Here is a 21,428-nt window from a genome sequence, read left to right on the forward strand (position 1 = left end):
TGTGGGTGAGGAGGACGATGACGATCAGACACAGTTGTCTTGCAGTGAGGTAGTAGTAAGGGCAGTAAGTCCGAGGGAGCAGCGCACAGAGGATTCGGAGGAAGAGCAGCAGGACGATGAGGTGACTGACCCCACCTGGTGTGCAACGCTTACTCAGGAGGACAGGTCTTCAGAGGGGGAGTCAAGGGCATCAGCAGGGCAGGTTGCAAGAGGCAGTGCGGTGGCCAGGGGTAGAGGCAGGGCCAGACCGAATAATCCACCAAGTGTTTCCCAAAGCGCCCCCTCGCGCCATGCCACCCTGCAGAGGCCGAGGTGCTCTAAGGTCTGGCAGTTTTTCACAGAGACGCCTGACGACCGACGAACAGTGGTGTGCAACCTTTGTCGCGCAAAGCTTAGCCGGGGAGCCAACACCAACAGCCTCACCACCACCACCATGCGCAGACATATGATGGCCAAGCACCCCGCAAGGTGGGACGAAGGCCGTTCAGCGCCTCCGGTTTGAACCCCTGCCTCTCCCCCTGTGCCCCAACCTGCCACTGAGATGCAACCCCCCTCTCAGGACACAGGCACTACCGTCTCCTGGCCTGCACCCACACCCTCACCTCCACTGTCCTCGGCCCCATCCAGCAGTGTAGTTCAGCGCACCGTCCAGCCGTCGCTTGCGCAACTGTTGGAGCGCAAGCGCAAGTACGCCGCCACGCACCCGCACGCTCAAACGTTAACCGTCCGCATAGCAAAATTCATCAGCCTTGAGATGCTGCCGTATAGGGTTGTGGAAACGGAGTCCTTCAAAAGTATCATGGAGGCGGCGGCCCCGCGCTACTCAGTTCCCAGTCGCCACTACTTTTCCCGATGTGCCGTCCCAGCCCTGCACGACCACGTCTCCCGCAACATTGTACGCGCCCTCACCAACGCGGTTACTGCCACGGTCCACTTAACTACGGACACGTGGACAAGCACAGGCGGGCAGGGCCACTACATCTCCCTGACGGCACATTGGGTGAATTTAGTGGAGGCTGGGACAGAATCAGAGCCTGGGACCGCTCATGTCCTACCCACCCCCAGAATTGCGGGCCCCAGCTCGGTGGTGGTATCTGCGGAGGTGTATGCTTCCTCCACTAAAGCACCCTCCTCCTCCTCCTCCTCTGTCTCGCAATCAAGATGTGTTAGCAGCAGCATGTCGCCAGCAGTCGGTGTCGCGCGGTGTGGCAGCACAGCGGTGGGCAAGCGTCAGCAGGCCGTGCTGAAACTACTCAGCTTAGGCGATAAGAGGCACACGGCCCACGAACTGCTGCAGGGTCTGACACAGCAGACCGACCGCTGGCTTGCGCCGCTGAGCCTCCAACCGGGCATGGTCGTGTGTGACAACGGGCGTAACCTGGTGGCGGCTCTGCAGCTCGGCAGCCTCACGCACGTGCCATGCCTGGCCCACGTCTTTAATTTGGTGGTTCAGCGCTTTCTGAAAAGCTACCCACGCTTGTCAGACCTGCTCGTAAAGGCGCGCCGGCTCTGCGCACATTTCCGCAAGTCCCACACGGACGCTGCCATCCTGCGCACCCTGCAACATCACTTTAAGCTGCCAGTGCACCGACTGCTGTGCGACGTGCCCACACGGTGGAACTCTACGCTCCACATGTTGGCCAGGCTCTATGAACAACGTAGAGCTATAGTGGAATACCAACTCCAACATGGGCGGCGCAGTGGGAGTCAGCCTCCTCAATTCCTTTCAGAAGAGTGGGCCTGGTTGGCAGACATCTGCCATGTCCTTGGTAATTTTGAGGAGTCTACCCAGGTGGTGAGCGGCGATGCTACAATCATTAGCGTCACCATTCCTCTGCTATGCATCTTGAGAAATTCCCTGCAAACCATAAAGGCAGCTGCTTTGCGCTCGGAAACGGGGGCGGGGGAAGACAGTATGCCGCTAGATAGTCAGGGCACCCTCCTGTCTATTTCTCAGCGCGTACAGGAGGAGGAGCATGAGGAGGATGAGGAGGAGGGGGAAGAGACAGCTTGGGCCGCTGCTGACGGTACACCGGCTGATTGCCTGTCATCCTTTCAGCGTGTATGGCCTGAGGAGGAGGAGGAGGAGGAGGAGGAGGAGGATCCTGAAAGTGATCTTCCTAGTGAAGACAGCCATGTGTTGCGTACAGGTACCCTGGCACACATGGCTGACTTCATGTTAGGATGCCTTTCTCGTGACCCTCGCGTTGCACGCATTCTGGCCACGACGGATTACTGGGTGTACACACTGCTCGATCCACGGTATAAGGAGAACCTGCCCACTCTGATTCCCGAAGAGGAAAGGGGTTCGAGAGTGTTGCTATACCACAGGACCCTTGCGGACAAGCTGATGGTAAAATTCCCAGCCGACAGCGCTAGTGGCAGAAGGCGCAGTACCGAGGGCAAGGTAGCAGGGGATGTGCGTAGATCGAGCAGCATGTACATCCCAGGCAGTGCAACAGTCTTTAAGGGCCTGGCCAGCTTTATGGCTCCCCACCAAGACTGTGTCACCGCTCCCCAGTCACGGCTGAGTCAGCGGGAGCACTGTAAAAGGATGGTGAGGGAGTACGTAGCGGATCGCACGACCATCCTTGGTGACGCCTCTGCCCCCTACAACTACTGGGTGTCGAAGCTGGACACGTGGCCTGAACTAGCGCTGTATGCCCTGGAGGTGCTTGCTTGTCCTGCGGCTAGCGTCTTGTCGGAGAGGGTGTTTAGTGCGGCTGGGGGAATCATCACAGATAAGCGTAGCCGCTTGTCAACCGACAGTGCCGACAGGCTAACACTCATCAAGATGAACAAAGGCTGGATTTCCCCAGACTTCTGTTCTCCACCAGCGGACAGCAGCGATACGTAAGCAATACGTAGGCTGCACCCGCGGATGGAAGCTACGTTCTCTCTCACCATCCAAAACGGGGACATTTCTGCTTCATCAATCTGTGTCTAATATTCCTCCTCCTCCTCCTGCTCCTCCTCCTGAAACCTCACGTAATCACGCTGAACGGGCAATTTTTCTTAGGGCCACAAGGCTCACTCAAATAATTTTTCTGAACAATTTTTATAAGTTTCAATGCGCTTAAAAGCGTTGGAACTTTAACTTGAACCAATTTTTCGTTACACTGGGCTGCCTCCAGGCCTAGTTACCACTTAAGCCACATTAACCAAAGCGATTAATGGGTTTAACCTGCCCTCTTGGCTGGCCATGGCCAATTTTTGGGATGTACATTAGTACTGTTGATACAGCAATTTTTGTGGGCCCTCGCCTACAGTGTAATCAAATTAATTTTTAGCCCACCTGCATTACAGCTGACGTTACCTCAGCTGTGTTGGGCAATGCAATGGGATATTTTTGTGTACCGCCGGTGGGTTCCAGGGAGCCACCCATGCTGTAGGTGCACACGGAGTGTAACCTACATGTGTCCACTTGTAAAGAACCCCGGTCAGACTGGGGCATGCAGTGTGGGCCGAAGCCCACCTGTATTACGCACGACATTACTACCTCAGCTGTGTTGGGCAATGCAATGGGATATTTTTGTGTACCGCCGGTGGGTTCCAGGGAGCCACCCATGCTGTAGGTGCACACGGAGTTTTTAATACATCTGTACACTTCTAAAAAACCCCAGTCTGACTGGGGCATGCAGTGTGGGCCGAAGCCCACCTGTATTACGCACGACATTACTACCTCAGCTGTGTGTTGGGCAATGCAATGGGATATTTCTATGTACCGCCGGTGGCTTCCTGGCACCCACCCAGGCAGTGGGTCCACAGGGAGTTTAACCTACATGTGTCCACTTCTAAAGAACCCCAGTCTGACTGGGGCATGCAGTGTGGGCCGAAGCCCACCTGCATTAAGCACGACATTACTACCTCAGCTGTGTTGGGCAATGCAATGGGATATTTTTATGTACCGCCGGTGGGTTCCAGGGAGCCACCCATGCTGTAGGTGCACACGGAGTGTAACCTACATGTGTCCACTTGTAAAGAACCCCGGTCAGACTGGGGCATGCAGTGTGGGCCGAAGCCCACCTGTATTACGCACGACATTACTACCTCAGCTGTGTTGGGCAATGCAATGGGATATTTCTATGTACCGCCGGTGGCTTCCTGGCACCCACCCATGCTGTGGGTCGACAGGGACTTCACAATAGGGAGTTGTACCTGCCTGTGTCTATGAATTAAAAAGCCCGGTCTAACTGGGGCATGCAGACACCTTGACAGAATGAATAGTGTGTGGCACATAGGTTCCCCATTGCTATGCCTACGTGTGCAGCTCCTGATGGCGGTGGCACAGGATTCTATTTCTCATTGCTTCTGTACAGCATTGTGGGCTATCGCCCCGCCCCTTTTAAAGAGGGCCGCTGCCTAGCCATGCCAACCCTCTGCAGTGTGTGCCTGCGGTTCCTCCTCATGGCAGACGCACTTCTAAATAGACATGAGTGTGGCGTGGCATGAGGGCAGCTGAAGGCTGCGCAGGGACACTTTGGTGTGCGCTGTGGGGGGGAGGGGGGGCGGTTGGTCAGCATGTAACCCAGGAGAAGTGGCAGCGGAGTGTCATCCAGGCAGTGATTGTGCTTTGTTGTAGCTAGTGTGGTGCTTAGCAAAGGTATGCCATGCTAATGAGGGCTTTTCAGAAGTAAAAGTTGTTGGGAGGGGGGGGGGGGGGGCCCACTCTTGCCGGTATTGTGGCTTAATAGTGGGACCTGTGAACTTGAGATGCAGCCCAACATGTAGCCCCTCGCCTGCCCTATCCGTTTCTGTGTCATTCCCATCACTTTCTTGAATTGCCCAGATTTTCACACATGAAAACCTTAGCGAGCATCGGCGAAATACAAAAATGCTCTGGTCGCCCATTGACTTCAATGGGGTTCGTTGTTCGAAACGAACCCTCGAACATCGCGGGAAGTTCGTTCCGAATAACGAACACCCGAACATTTTGGTGTTCGCTCATCTCTACTTCCCATTCATTTGTTTCCTTCCTAGCTTGATATTTCAAAAGAAACTTATCTAAGTTTACATCCTGACTGTAATTTTGTCATAGTGCCACAGCTGATTCATAATAATCACGTCTAACCCAATAAAGTCCAACCCCATATGCTTTCTGTTGTTGGTCCATTCCAAACAATTTTATTTAAATTTTATATAACGGATGCAAAGAAAGAAAAAGTTGTGGAATCATGATAACAATCCTAGGTTCTTATATACTTTAAAATGCTTTAAAGGGACATCCAGAATTAGAAAAAATGTTTTAGTTTTTTTCCAGAAACAGTGCCCCCATTTATGAACTAGTTTTTGGTACTGCAGATCATTTCTACTCAAGTAAATTGATCTGATCTACAAAACCAACACAACTCATGGCAGTTTCTAGCATAAAAAAAAGATAACTTCTTCCTAATCCAGTGTATAGCTATTAAAGCATTTAAATACCTAATTCAATATATATGCAACAAATATGTATTATTTGTATTTTATTTCACATGTTAATTTCTGTAAACATACTTCTTAAGTTTTTTCCGTTTTTGGATTAGCAAATCCTCATTGTATTGGAAGAGTACGCTATAGTGTGATATAAAAACCCGCAGCCTTTGGACACAAACCAACAGCAAGTAATAATCCGGGTGCTCCTGCTCCGTATACTTCAGGATGTTCTGGAAAAAGAAAAAGGAGAAATGAGCAGCTGAAATAGATCACACAAGCAGTTGTCATCATTTTAAGCACTTTCCCAGGTGCCACTTGGATCCCCAACGATCAGCTGATCATATGGCCTGCTGTCAGTACAGCAGAGCCCGATGTCCTCATTAGGGTTAGAGACGGAAATGAAACAGGTGTCTGTGCTCCGAATGTTACACTTCTGGCTCCAACCCTGATGATAGTCAGCTGATCAGTAAAGATCCCAAGTGGCAGACCACTTTCAATCAATTATTGATAAGAGACTGAATTATTGCCGATTTGGTCCCTCGGGGTCTGTTGGTATCTGGCATGTGATAGTCCAGTATTGTCATAATTTTAGTAATTTTATTTCTGTGACGGAACAGAAAAATAGAAATTTAAACTCAGATGTGAATAAAGCATTAGGGTGGATTTAGACAGGCCGAATTTCAGGCAAACGATGCTTGATACTTATCCCTGCATACACTCGCTCCTGTGCAGTTGCACTGGAGCTAGTATCGCTGGCCCACTCACAGAGTGGACAGCAGGGGGGCGGGGAGGCTGCAGGAGATTTCTCTTCTCGTGCTTCTCCGCCCCTCTCCATTGACTTAACATAGTAGTCATAAATATTGAACGGCTGCTGTTTACACTGAACGATGATCGTTCAGCTCATCGTCTATCGTTTATGCTACATAAATGATGGATGATGAGCTGAACGATCATCATTCAGTGTAAATAGCAGCTGTTCAGTACTGAACGTTTGCTATGTTAAGTCAATGGAGAGGGGCGGGGGAGCATGAGGAGAGAAATCTCCTGCAGTCTCCCCGTTGTGAGCCAGCGATACTAGCTCCCGTGCAGCAGCACAAGAGCGAGTATGTGCGGGGATGAGAATCGGGTATAGTTTGCCCAACATTTGTCCCGTCTAATTGGGCCTTTAGAAGAGTCGACCAATGGTTAACTGATTCCAGGGTGTCCCAGAGCCCCAGAGATGAGCCCCGTAATCTGTAGATGAACCTAACAATAATTGTTCAATATTTGTATAGCATTACCACAAAGGAGGTTAAAGGAAACCTGACACATCCTATCATCCCCATCAATTAACATTATGTTCTCCAAGTACAGGGGGTGCTGAGCGCAGTAATGTGATTTTCATACTCACCTGCTACCCCCCCCCCCCCCCCTCCCCGTTCCCTTGCTGTCTGCCTGTAAATCCAGGTCTTGGTCCATTGAGCAGTTCCTTCTCTTCATTGCGTATGTGTGCAGACACTGACCTCTTTCTCATTACTGACCATATGTGCAGAGAAGTCTGCAGAATGGACCAAGAACCGAATTTGTGGGCAGACAGTGAAGGAAATGGGAGGCAGGTGAGTATAAAAGTCATATTTCTGCACTTAGCACTCTATGAGCATATAACCTTAGTTAACAGAACTCGTAGGACATGAGAATTTCCCCCTTAAGCACTGCATGGCGCCCACTCAGTTATAATGCAGGATGGTCCTCTACAGCAAGAGATGTTCTTTATAGCAAGTGAACTTTTCATAAAAAATGATACAGTACATTATGGAAAACTTTCATAATAAGTCACATAAGTAACATCCCTCTGTAAGAGAACATTTTATATATTTTATAGTTTCTGTGTAGTACAAATATGAGTTAACCCCTTAGTGACGGACAATACGCCTTTTTACTGACCCCCACTAATGGGCATCAAATCTGCACATACATCTTTTTAAGGTGGTAGTTTGGCTTAGTACTGACAACCAGGCTCCTGCTCTAAATGTCAAGAGCAGAGAAAACTCAGACAGTTTAACACCTTACATGCCATAATCCATATCAACTGCAGCATGTAACCAGATAAAAGAGGGAGGTGGCTCCTTCTGTCACCCATCGGCACCTGCAGTGCAATTGCAAGGTACCAATGGGTTCCCATGGCACCCGGAAGCCTAACAAAGGCATCCATGTCTGCCATGTAACTCAGCCTATTAGACCGTGCCTCCGGCAGAGTCTAATAGGCTTCTGTCATAGGCTTAGAAGAATGCACTACATAAGTAATGCAGTGTACTATCCAAACGATCAAATGATTACATCTTCAAGCCCCCCTCAGAGACTAATAATTAGCGTGTAAAAAGTTCAATAAAGATTAATTTAAAGAAAAAACAATCCAGTGAAAAGACATACACATTTGTCCCATAAAACCCATTTTAAATGGATAAAATACAACAAAAGGCATACAAAGCAACACATAATACATATTACTGCATTCGTAATGCATTAAACAATGAAATATTTTATTATTTATCACACACTGTGAACGCCGTAAAAATAATTTTAAAAAGTAATGCTAGGATTCCTACTTTTGTTTTATTTGCCTCCCAAAAATACAATAAAACGTAATCCAGAAGCCACATGTACCTCAAAATAGCGCCAATAAAACTGCAACTTTTCCTGCAAAAAAAAAAAAGATCTCACACAGCTCAGTCGCTGGCTAAAAAAAGAAATGTTCTGGGTCTCAGGGTGCGTTCACACGAACGTATATCGGCTCGGTTTTCACGCCGAGTCGATATACGTTGCCCTCATGTGCAGGGGGGGGGGCTGGAAGAGCCCAGGAGCAGAAACTCAGCTCCCGCCCCCTCTCTGCCTCCTCTCCACCCCTCTGCACTATTTGCAATGGGGAGAGCCGGAACGGGGGCGGGGCTAATTCCCAGAACTTAGCCCCGCCCCCGTTCCACCTCCTCTCATTGCAAATAGTGCAGAGGGGCGGAGAGGAGGCAGAGAGGGGGCGGGAGCTGAGTTTCTGCTCCTGGGCTCTTCCAGCCTCCCCCCCCTGCACATGAGGACAACGTATATCGGCTCGGCGTGAAAACCGAGCCGATATACGTTCGTGTGAATGCACCCTTAGAATGTGGCGATGCAGATTCAATTGATTTTCTTTAAAAACATGTTTTTATGTTTCAACGGTTTTTATTGAATTAAAATATTAAGGGTGGCAACACTCTGCCGCAGTTACCCCGCGCAGGGGGATATAGGCTTTTCAATATGGAACAGAGTTATCGTCTTATTTTAATTTTATATAAAGTAAATAAAAAGTAACAGAAAACAAAACTAAAGTCTTATTCAGTTTGTATGAAATAGGGTTACATCATGATGTTATATATCTCACATGTTTTTATAGGAGTGGGAGGGGGGGGGGGGTTAAAAAGATCTCGATGCCCTTTATCTCCGAACAGTTGTAGTTAATATGGGACAGAGAAATTTGTTATTAATTAGGTGTCTTGTTTACATTTTTGGTGGGTATAGAAGAGATTTTTTAAATCAAGGTCTTCCACTTATGGTCTCATGTAGTTGTGTAGATTAGGGATATTGATATGCGCTATCCAAGAACTCCATATCTTCTCAAAGTGAGGAGTTTTATCTTGGCGGATGGCAATAAGCTTTTCCTTCACAAAAATTCTGTTTATGCGCGTTATACAGGCTTCGAAAGGTAGTGTAGGTTTCCTCCATTGTTGTGCTATTAGTATGCGAGCTGCCATGGTAATATGTTGGAGTAGTTTGAAAGGAGGGTTGTGCATTCCTGTAGGCTTATTTCCTAGTACTAGGACAAATGGGTCCATTCCAATGCTTATCCTCGTTACCGAGGCTATGAGGTGAGAAACCCTTTTCCTGAAGGCCTGGGCTTTTGGGCATGACCACCATATATGTCGATGGGAGCCCGTATCATTGCATCCTCTAAAGCACAGTCGAGAGACGTCCAGGTATATGACATTTAGTCTCTCAGGTACTAGGTACGCTCTATGTAGCACCTTTAGGGAGATCTCGGTTAATGAGACTTGCCAGCTATTCTTGCTAAGGGTCTCACACCAGTGGTGCCAGCGGCCTAGCGACAAGGTTGTGTTAAAGTCGGATTCCCATTGTAACATGCATTCCCATTGTAGTGTGCTGTTTAACATGGCATAGAAATGAGATAGAGTACCTGGGTGTGAGGGGCAGAATATGCATATGGCCTCCATGCGATTCAGTTCTATCTTTGCTGATGTGTTTAGCATTGAGGTCCAAAAGTGGAAGACCTGTAGTTTTCTCCACCATTCTCGGGGTGGTGGGTTATAGAGGTTGGTAAAATTGGACATCGAAATTAAAAACATGTTTTTATTGTGCAAAAGTAATAAATAAAAAATCTACATAAACTTATTTTCGCAGTAATCGTGCGGATCCAGATAAGAAAGTTATTATGTTATTTTTACTGAATGGTGAACACCGTAAAAACAAAACCCCAAAACAATGGTGGAATTTCTGGGGGAAGGATGGGGTTCCATCTCGCCCCCCAGAAGATGTAATAAAAGTTATACAATACAATATATGTAGCCCAGAGTGGTGCCATTGAAAAGTACAACTTGTCCCTCCAAAAAAGAACAAGCCCTTATACTGCTGTCAACGAGTTATGGCTCTCGCAATGCGACCTTTAAAATTACTTGGTCCTTAAGACACAAAATAGGCCTATCACTGAGGGGTTAAAGCACTACAAGCAGTCACAATTTCTTGTCTAAGTAGGGCTTGTTGCCAACTATTTCACTAGTGACAGCGACGTACCAAATAATTAATTTTGCACCTTGCCACGGTTTTTTTAATTCAGATATAAATATAATACAGCGGTCTTACCTGCAATAGAATAAGATATTCGGGGATGCGTTGAACTACATGAAAAAGAAGAATGTACAGATCGGACTTCAGGTCTTCTTCAGCCTATTAGAAAACAGAATTATCAAGATGTAATGTATATCGAAATACAATGAAAATGCTCAGTGACCACAATTGGCGTTTGTATTACTACTCAAACTACTATGTAAGAAAGCAAAGGGGTTTGCGCAGTTTTGTCCATGGAGCAGTCAGTGGTTAAACTGTACATCTGCAGTTAACACACATATACCAATAGGTGCATACACCGTTAATAGACAGACAATGCTCTCATGAAGTAAATAATTAAAAAGGGTTAGCCAGCCTTTAAAGACTGAGAGCCTATCTTCAGGAAAGGTCATCAATATCTGATAGGTGGGCGTTAGGGTTGCCACCTTTGTCACAAAAAAATACCGGCCATGGTTAAAAAAGGCCGTGGCTTGGGGTCGTGGCTTATTACAGCATTTTTTTCCTCCTTTATCTCCTGGATCCCGTCCAGAGGCTGTGCACATGTGTGGGATCCCATCCAGCATGTTCTCGCGAGAACATGCTGCAGACACTCGCATTGCATACAATCTACACATATATAATTATATACAGGAGATACCCAGGCTACCCCAGCATGGTCCATATTACTATATACAGGAGATATACCTCCCCTGTATATAGTGATGCTGATGTAAGGTAGATATGTCCTGTATGTAATTATATGTACAGCTGGTATAACATATACCACCTAAACATACAAGATTACATGAAGTACATGGTGCACACCTCATTGTACCGCATGTACTGCTCTTCTGCTCTCCTCCTTGGGCCCCAACACTGTCACTGCAGCGCTGGCTGGATATCCATCCTGACCCCCACACATCGCACTCACACAACTCCACTACATACATCCTGATCCCCAGACATCACACACACAGCTCCGCTACATCCATCCTGATCAACAGACATTACACACACAGCTCCGCTACATTCATCCTGATCCCCAGACATCACACACACAGCTTCACTACATCCATTCTGACCCCCACACACATCACACACACAACTCCACTAACTCACCCAATCCATCCATCCATCCAGAACCCCACAGCTCTAACACACACACAACTCCACTACATTCATCCTGACACACACACAGCTCCACTACATTCATCCTGAAACACACACAGCTCCACTACATTCATCCTGACACACACACACAGCTGCAGAGTCTTACAGATCCCTGACTCCTCACACACAGGGTATCACATAACATGATATCATTGGAGGCCCTGGAAGCTGTCGGCTCTGCAGTTCTGTGTTTCTCCTGCCGGAGGAGAGTTAACCAGCACTAGGGGGCAATGCAGGCTCTGAAAATACCGGCCTGTAATAGGGCGGGTAAAAAAAAAAATACCAGCACCGGCCTGATACAAAAAATACCCGCCAGGCCAGTGGTTTACCGGCCAGGTGGCAACCCTAGTGGGGGTACGCCACTCAGGACCCCAGCCAATCAGATGATTGAATGAGCCATGGTGCTTGTGTGAGCACCGCAGTCTTTCCAATGTCCACATCTGAGCACATATTATTTACTAGTTATTAGTATTATTTATAGTAACAGTGTTTCTGGTGGCGCAGTGCGCCACTTATAATATAGTATACTGAAATACATCACATGTAACTCACTGAAGGACATGTGATGACCGATGGAGTTGGTCAAAATGTTGAAGGACCTGTGATGACATTGGGGTCAAGTGGTCAGGGGCAGAGCATGTAACTCTCTTGAGGAAGGACCTTTGATGACGTCACCAACATGTGATCATGATAGCGACCATTATGAGCAGTGGCATAGCTACAAGGGGTTGCAAGGGTCAAAGCTGTGACCAGGCCCCTAGGACAAGGGGGAACAGAGGGCCCTCCTCCTAATGTGGAAGGCAAGGTGTCATCTTATCCCCCTCCCCTTATGGCCCAACCAATGGACAACATGTCCAGTAGAATCTCCACTTCTTTGATTCATTCTGATCTTCTCGCAGGCTACTGCTTAGCTGCCTGACTCCTCCCCTGTCTCCTGTTTGCAGTACAGGATGAGCTGGGGGAGAAAACGGGCAGGTCAGCAAGCAGCAGTCTGTGAGAAGATCTAAATGAATCAAAAAAGTGGAGATTCTGAGAGATATGTGGTACAGGGGCCAGGCCACAGGGGAATACTAATATAAAAAAAAATTGTACTGCGCATGACCGATAGCAAGCCGTCGCAGTCATCCGCTGTACAGGAAAACAAGGTATGGGGGGTTGCCAGCCGTGGTCGGAGACGGAATCTGCTGTGGGCTCCCACATGCGGAATCAGGCCCGTCTGTGTGCTAACGGCCTTATAGGTAGGTTGTCTTTGAGAATATCCTTTTAAGTTACTTTTGATTTATTTGTTTATTGGGGGGTGGGGGAAGGGTATGCATATATATTTTTTTTTTTTATCATTAAATTTTTTTATTAATTTTAACAGGTTTACATGTCATCAATATACGTTAGCACATGCGTTTTATACAATAAAAGTAAATCAAGTAGTTTAGTATTTGTTCTGTGCTGCTGTATGTTTGTTTTAACAGATTTACCTGACAACAAGGTATAACAGATTGCCACACTTATACATTGAGAACATTTAAGCGGTTTTGTGTGTGCTCATAAATGCTTTAGGTTGCAACATTCTTACATTCTATTAACATTAGATATATTTTATTTATGTGTAGCTATGTGCTAGTGTCTATATCTTCTGTATTAACGGTGTTTCAGTGCAATTTTGTATAACCTGTATTGGGTATGCATATATTTTGAAGCATTGTTCCCCTGATCTTTTAACACTCTGCTACTGCTGCATTGACAGTCCACTTAAGAGGCTCAGCCATGCAGCGGAAAGTTCTTGGCGATCCATAGGCAGCAGCCACGAAAAGCAGTGGGGAAGAGGGTGCCCAAATTGAACTGTTGCATCAAAGCCTAGTTTAAGAGGGGCTTGACGCCTTTATTGAGCGTTACAATAATACATGTTAAAGTCACTAATTACTTCAGATGGGTCAGTGATCCGAGGATTATATTGATTGTCAAATTTGAATTGGGAAGAAATTTTTTTCCCTAAATTAGGAAAATTGGCTTCTACCTCATTACCTTCATCTAATCAACAATGAGGGATAATAGGACTAATAAAGAACTGCATGGATATAGGTCTTTTTTCAGCCTAACATACTTTGTTACTAATTTCATACATATCTCTATAGAGGGAAATATATCTGAGCTCCAATTCTCTGACACAGAGCTTCAAATCCCATTTGCTTCCACACAGCTAATCTTGAACTGTTTGGACTCCTTTACTATACACATATTAAATATTTTCAATATGAACAGAAAAGATAATGGTCAGCAATTACTGTTTCAGCACATAGATGTATTAGTTTTAGGGAAGAACATCTCCATACATTTGGCACCTGACATAGACTGTATGCTCTATACTAAACCTTACATATACTCGTAGGTTACTAAAACCATTGGCGCTGGCTTTTATATTTCTTGCCACTGCAAATTTCAACTTTCACTATTCACACCACGCTGGAGCCTGAGTTTCATAAAACAGATGATTCTGCATCGGAATCAGATTTACAGCAACGTGTAGCTATTATCCAAGAATATCCCTTTTCGGCCACCTGCAGTCGGCCGGGTCGGATTCGGCTTTGAGAATTCTCGCAGCGGGACCCGACCCGAGCGTCTGCAGAGAGCAGCGCGGGCACTCACCTCTCCCGCGGCCCCGGCTCTGTCATGTGCCGGCTGCCGGTGAGTGACGTTTCTGTGAAAATAGAAATAGAGCATGCCGCAATTTGTTTGCCGCGCGAGATTTCGCACGGCCAAATCGCGGCCGTCTGCATAGGATTGCGTTTGTTAACGCAATCCTATGGCAGCTTCCAGGGGCGGAAATCCTGCCGCGGAATTTCTGCCCATCTGCAGGCGGCCTTCCGATTCCAGTAACAGGTGAGAGAAAGTGTGTTCACATAAAACGCCTCCATCTTGGCACATGCAGTATGTTTGAAGAGTGGAGAAAATGATGTATTGAGAATTAACGCATCTGCCCCTTTATGTGGGAAATAGAAGTTTAATTTCTATAGTTATATATTGTACACTTACCTCTTTAAGAACCACAATGTGGATCACTGATATACTTTCTGGCAAGTCTTTCAAGTAAGCAACATAGTAGTCCAAGAAATTGTTCTTGCAAAAAGAATAAAAAAATAAAAGAAATAAAAAAACTGAAGTGTTTACATTAATATACATTGGTGGTTAATAGACAGTAGTATGCAAAGGTTTTAGGCGCGTATGGAAAGACTGCTGCAAAGTAAAATGCTTTAAAAAAGTAGAAGGGTTAATTGTTTATTTTTGTCAATTAACAAAATGCAAAGTGAATGAACCAAAGAGAAATCTAAATCACATCAATATGTGTTGCGTTGCCCTTTGCATTCGAAACAGCATAAATTCTTAAAGACAGGAATTTTGTGGGATTATTGTCAAGTATTGGTATGATTAACCAATTATACTAAACAGGTGATAACGATCATCATTTTCATATGTAGATTGAAACCTAATCATCAACTGAAACAGAATCATCTGTGTAGGAGGCTTAAAACTGGGTGAGGAACAGCCACACTCTGCTACAAAGGTGAGGTTGAGGAAGACAGTTTTATGTCACCTGTCATACACTACAGCAAGACTGAGCAGAATAAGACACAAAGTAGTTATACTGCATTAGCAAGGTCTCTCCCAGGCAAAGATTTCATAGCAGACTAAAATTCAAGATATGCTGCTAAAACTCTTTTGAAAAAGCCAACGTTGAGGACTGTAGACGCAGTGGTCAGTCAAGGAAACTTAGTGCAGCAGATGAAAGACATATCATGCTTATATCCCTTTGAAATCGGAAGATGTAAACCAGTGCCATTATGTCAGAACTGGCAGAAATCAGTGGAGCCCAGGAACAACTATCTACTGTCTAGAGAAGCCTGATCAGAAGTGGTCTTCATGGAAATCTACAGACCAAAAAGGCATTCCTTAGACATGCAAACAAAGCCAAGCAACATAGATACACCCCAAAAGACCCCATTTTAAAAACTACACCCCATATATATTCAGTGAGGGAGGTCATGAGTATTTCAACCCCACAGGAATTAATGCAATTTATAGGAGAAAAAATAAAATTTCAGATTACTGAAAATGTCATTTTAAAGACATGAATTTTTTTCTATAATGCACATGAAAATGAGGATTTACACCCCAAAATGGATACCTCTGTTTGTCCTGTGCTCAGAAACATACCCATTGTGGCCCTAGTCCATAAGCACACTGGGGTCCAAACCGAAAGGAGCAGCCAGTGGCTTTCAGAACAGACATTTTGCTTGAAGGTGATTTAGGCCCTATAGCATACTTGTAGAACCCTTGAGCTTCCAAAAGGACAGAGAATCAGCACAAATGACCCCATTTTGAAAACTAGACCTCTTAACGAATTCATCTAGGGGTGTATTTTGACTAGACGGATTGTGAATGAATATAAGCAAAGCAGAAGGAAAAAATTGTGATTTTCATTTATTGGCAATCGTCATTTAAAAAAACAGTTTTTTTTGTACAGCACACACACATATGAATGAAGACTTGATACCCCCGTTTGTCCCGTGTTCAGAAACATACCCGTTGTTGCCCTAATCTTCTATCTGTATGCGGGGCTCAAACCAAAAGGAGCAGCCGGTAGCTTTCAGAACAGTAATTTTGCTTGAAGGCGTTTTAGGCCCCATAGCACACTTGCAGAGTCCTTGAGCAGCCAAAACAATGGAGAACCCCCACAAATGACCCTTAGGTGCGTAATTTCATCCTCCCTCACGGATGTTATCCGTGAGGGGAGATGAAACTTCAACTTTTTAAACTTTTTTGTACTTTACATGATCACGTGACTGGAAACCGCATACAGTAGTCCCCGGTGATATCTCTCTGCTCCAGGCTGTACATGCTGGCAGGGAGCAGAGGGATTTAAAATTTCCCAGGCACTAATAAACGCGTTTCGAGGTAAACCGCTTCAACAGTAATTCTGGGATGATGAAGGGGTTTACCCCAAAACGTGTTAATTAGCTGGATTTTAAAATTTTAATATTCTAAATAAAAGAAGTTGGATATTCATCCAATTGTTCTGGTACCTTTATTGGAACCTCCGGAGAGTTATGCCTACACAGCAGATTTTTCTTTTAGCATATTCTACCCTCCCACCATCGGTGGGTTAATCTGGGTGGCAGCACCTCCTGTTATCTACCATATGCAATCTAAGCACTTAAAGATCAGGGTATCTTCCCAGGCCTTTAGTCTTAGTCTTCACTGTGGGTTTGCTGCACTTCTCTCTCCACCCAAAGAATGTGTATGGCATGTGGTTTTGCTGTTGGGGAATGGGAAAAGTCTGGACAGGAGTAAGGGTTCACCAGTTCCCCGGTGGGCAAGTCCAAGTCTGCCCATGGTAGGCGCTGAGCCAAAAGCGGGCCCCAACCTTCTATCCAAATGGCACACAGTGCATTAGACTGCTTGCACTACATAAGGAAAGACAACGTACAGCATCTCAGACTAATATATTTGTATAGAACTGTTCAGTGGGAGTAGGCTATGGTGATAGGACTAATATACAATTTCATCGTCAGACCGAAAAAAGGATTTGTTTTACATCTGTAACCAGTGGCCAAGAGCGTTTCATACGATTCATAGCTTACTTAATGTCCACATTTGTATGTTAAAAGAATATGGCATTGCATCAAAATGCCTGCTGCAACCTACCTAAAGCCTCAATACGCAAAGACAATCTTTCAAACAATTGAAAGTTTGACAGTTTCTGTGATCATTTTGCATGAAGGACTTTATCAGCTTCATTTCCATGTAAATGAGCCTCCAGGAGCTGCTTGCGGAGAACAGCAAGTGGTCTGTTCTCTGCATACAGCTCCTTTGTTCTCGCACATGGCTGTCAGCTGAGTACAATGTAATCAGCTGCTCCATGCAGAACACAGCATGCAGTTCCTGTTATCTTCTATTCAGCTAAACGATAGTTTTCATGCTAAATATTATCCTTCAGCCGAAGAGCGAAAGATGGAAGCATTTACACGCAGCAATTATTGCTCAAAAGCCATAATTTTGAGCGATAATTGTTGTGTGTAAATGGGTCTTTACTTCTCTAAAACCAAGAAGGTAATCAGCTAGGATGAAGGGAACAAGAGTATAAATGTGTCATTACACACAGTTTCGAATAAAGTTGTGTTTGAATAAATATTGAATTATGAAGTTAATTATGTATATAAGTGAAACCTGTCATTGATTTATGCAATCAAAAAAGTAATTAATGTACAAACACAATTAAATATAATATAGAAAAGGAGATACAAAGACAAATAAAATATTTGCAAAATGGCATAGTTACCTCATCATTGGTTAACTTAAGGAATATATCTCCCAGGATTCCTTGTTTGGACCATTTTATCACTCTTTCCTGCAATACATGGAGCAGGTCCAGGTGATGCTGGATCAAATACCGCAAGGAACTGGGGAAGAAACTAAGAAATGAACAAAAAGTGACCCTTGAAGATGATTTCATCCTCATTAATGTAATAAAATGAATCACAATATTAGCTGATGATGAAAAAAGACAATGGTAAATTATAAAAAGTTTACAATGTATCAATGTTATAAACGAAATGAAATGTACTGTCAAAAAATTACCAACTGTTTGAATCAAATTTATATGTTATTTTCATTGATGTTATCAGTAATTTTCCAAGTCACTATCTATACTAAAAATAATCCTAAATGTTGCAGTTTTCACTCTGGCCACTGAGCCTCATAATAGGCTGTCACTTCCTGTTCCTCTAGAGATCACTTCTCAACAGTCACCTCATAATGACAAGTGGGATTACAATGAAAAATAACACCTCTATTATACAGCTGGAAGCATAAGACACAGGATCCACCATTGACAAAAGGCAATTATCACAACACACTTCTTCCCTCTCTCTGCACAGTGACCTCTGCACAGGACACAGAGAATAACTAAAAAACTTTACCATCAGTGTAGCTTTAGGGGGTCACATTGTCTGGACTGAGACTCAGCAATGCAGCTGAAAACTACCAATGTTGCCCAGTGGGAAACTGATCGCGCTGCAGGCTAACACTGTGCTGTGTGAATAAGGATGAACTCGAAGCTTTCACATCCTCCTCCTTGATGTCTGGACATACTGCACAGGGTCATAGGTCTGAGTATACTATGCCACGACTGCCTGCTTCCTGCCAAGGAACTTGTGGCCAGCCCAGTGCATTAGAGTAGCGTCTCTTCTGCTGGGAGTCTAGAAAGCATTATAGCGAGGTGCATGGACATGTTGTAAAGCTCTGTAATGTGACAGCTGTGTCCAATGTACTTTATAAATTTAAAGAGGTTTTACCAAGATGTAAAATTATCCCCTATTTACAGCATAGGGAATAACTATGTGATTGGTGAGGTTTCAATGGCTTGGACCCCCACCATTTCTGAGAATGATGCACCTGACTGTTCCTACATAAGTGGAGCCGAGGTAACGCATACGCTCTGCCACTCCATTCCTTTCAATGATAGTGCCAGAACTTGCCAAGTAGGAGTGGTTGTCAATGTCCAGCTAGCTCCATTCATGTGAGGACCAGCATCATTGGGAATCCCAGTAGGCGAAACCCCACCGACCATACAGTTATCCTATATTCTGAAGATAAGGAATAACTTTAGACCTTGGGACAAGCTCTTTAAATTTGATAGAAAGATGTGCATTACTAATTTCTGGGGGAGAAATGTATTATAATGTACTTCAGCATCATTGTGTATAAACAGGATTTACTGCAAATGGAGGTGGGCAGACGGAAGAATCCTCGTCCCACTTCACCTCCAGTCATTGAGCGGTGATTGCTCCTATGTAAAAGCACAGGAGTGATCATCACTGGGGCAGCTGTCGGGCGCTGAAGTGTCCAACAGTCGTCCCATGTAAAAGTGGCTTAAGACACTAGCCCAAAGAAACATCTGATCACCAGGGTCCCAGGCGGCAAATTCTTGTTGATCTATTGTTGATAATCTATCTTTAGGATAGGTCATCAATAGCTATAGGCGGGACAACCCCATTAAAATTTGCTAGTGACCTATAGAAAATCCAAAAATAATATAACTAAATATATATGCTGAAATCTATAGAGGAAACGGGGGAGCAATGTATAGCACAGAATATAAATACGACAGAATTTCAGGACCTCGGCCACCAGCTGAATGATTACATTTTTTCTAGAAGTGTATTAAAGTGCGCTTTACTTGTATCTGACTCTTGATATCTGACCTTAAAGGGGTTGTCCCGCGGCAGCAAGTGGGTCTATACACTTCTGTATGGCCATAATAATGCACTTTGTAATGTACATTGTGCATTAATTATGAGCCATACAGAAGTTATAAAAAGTTTTATACTTACCTGCTCCGTTGCTGGCGTCCTCGTTCCCATGGAGCCGACTAATTTTCGCCCTCCGATGGCCAAATTAGCCGCGCTTGCGCAGTCCGGGTCTTCTGCAGTCTTCTATGGGGCCGCTCGTGTAGAATGCCGGCTCCGTGTAGCTCCGCCCCGTCACGTGCCGATTCCAGCCAATCAGGAGGCTGGAATCGGCAATGGACCGCACAGAAGCCCTGCGGTCCACGGAGACAGAGGATCCCGGCGACCATCTTCAGCAGGTAAGTATGAAGACGCCGGACCGCCGGGATTCAGGTAAGCGCTGTGCGGGTTGTTTTTTTAACCCCTGCATCGGGGTTGTCTCGCGCCGAACGGGGGGGGGTTAAAAAAAAAAAAAAAACCGTTTCGGCGCGGGACAACCCCTTTAAGCAATATTGCACTAAAATAGCTGGCATTTATTTAGCCCACCCTTGTCATCATACAGCAATTTTGCCCCACTACCATCTGTCATCAGATCCTCTCTGTACAATCTAAGTTGATCTTGGTCAGCAAAGTGTTTGAAATAGAAGGCTTGTGATACGGTGTTCTTGCTTATCACTTGAAGTCACCAACTTTAATAATAGTAATAATGATCATGATAGTAATAAACTGGCATATATTTGAACATGTTCATCCTTCTAGATAGTAGATAGTAGATAGTGTACCTGGGCCGTGATTGGTGTTTTAGTAAAATAATGTTTTTCTGTTCTCTACGACAGTTTTAAACTAAAGTGGTCGTAATATTATAATTTATTTCAGGAGGGCAGAATGTGTATTATAATTTATTTAGACAGAAACAGTGTAGATTATTATTTAATTCAGGCGATACAGTGAGTAGTGTTATTTTTAGATGACACTATGTGATGCTGATATTTTCAGAGGGGCAAAACTCCATAGAGGGAAGGAATTAGTTGTAGAAGTCATGAAGGTCTGGAGCAGATGAAGAAGAAAAGGAACAAGACCAGATGATGTCACCTGTGAGTAACTGAATTTAATTGTTTATTATGCGTTTATGTCTGATCAGTATTTAATTAATATCTCCATGTATCTCACTATGATATGATTACTGTATTTAGTGTCAGTATGGTGGTAATTTAGGTATTTATGTAGTTTTTGTTCAGCAATGGTATTATTGTGTCATTTAGTCACAATATGGTGTGTTACAGTTAGGGCCAGAAATATTTGGACAGTAACACAATTTTCGCGAGTTGGGCTCTGCATGCCACCGCATTGGATTTGAAATGAAGCCTCTACAACAGAATTCAAGTGCAGATTGTAACGTTTAATTTAAAGGGTTGAACAAAAATATCTGATAGAAAATGTAGGAATTGTACACATTTCTTTACAAACACTCCACATTTTAGGAGCTCAAAAGTAATTGGACAAATAAACATAACCCAAACAAAATATTTTTTTTTCAATATTTTGTTGCGAATCCTTTGGAGGCAATCACTGCCTTAAGTCTGGAACCCATGGACATCACCAAACGCTATGTTTCCTCCTTCTTAATGCTTTGCCAGGCCTTTACAGCCGCAGCCTTCAGATCTTGCTTGTTTGTGGGTCTTTCCGTCTGAAGTCTGGATTTGAGCAAGTGAAATG

At 44.8% G+C, this 21,428-nt stretch overlaps 1 protein-coding gene across 1 annotated transcript in view; it reads right to left on the bottom strand.

The window, feature by feature from the left end:
* ARHGEF33 (Rho guanine nucleotide exchange factor 33) overlaps window positions 1–21,428 on the bottom strand; it is a 118,126-nt gene that overhangs the window by 12,943 nt on the left and 83,755 nt on the right. The window contains exons 9-12 of the mRNA XM_066595852.1: window positions 17,765–17,897; window positions 14,461–14,544; window positions 10,300–10,383; window positions 5,497–5,645 (exon numbers count right to left, since the gene is read on the bottom strand). Coding sequence (XP_066451949.1) covers window positions 5,497–5,645; window positions 10,300–10,383; window positions 14,461–14,544; window positions 17,765–17,897 — 450 coding nt within the window. The remainder of the gene's footprint in view (window positions 1–5,496; window positions 5,646–10,299; window positions 10,384–14,460; window positions 14,545–17,764; window positions 17,898–21,428) is intronic.

This window comes from Eleutherodactylus coqui, chromosome 3 (assembly GCF_035609145.1).
Source record: "Eleutherodactylus coqui strain aEleCoq1 chromosome 3, aEleCoq1.hap1, whole genome shotgun sequence".
NCBI lineage: Eukaryota > Metazoa > Chordata > Amphibia > Anura > Eleutherodactylidae > Eleutherodactylus > Eleutherodactylus coqui.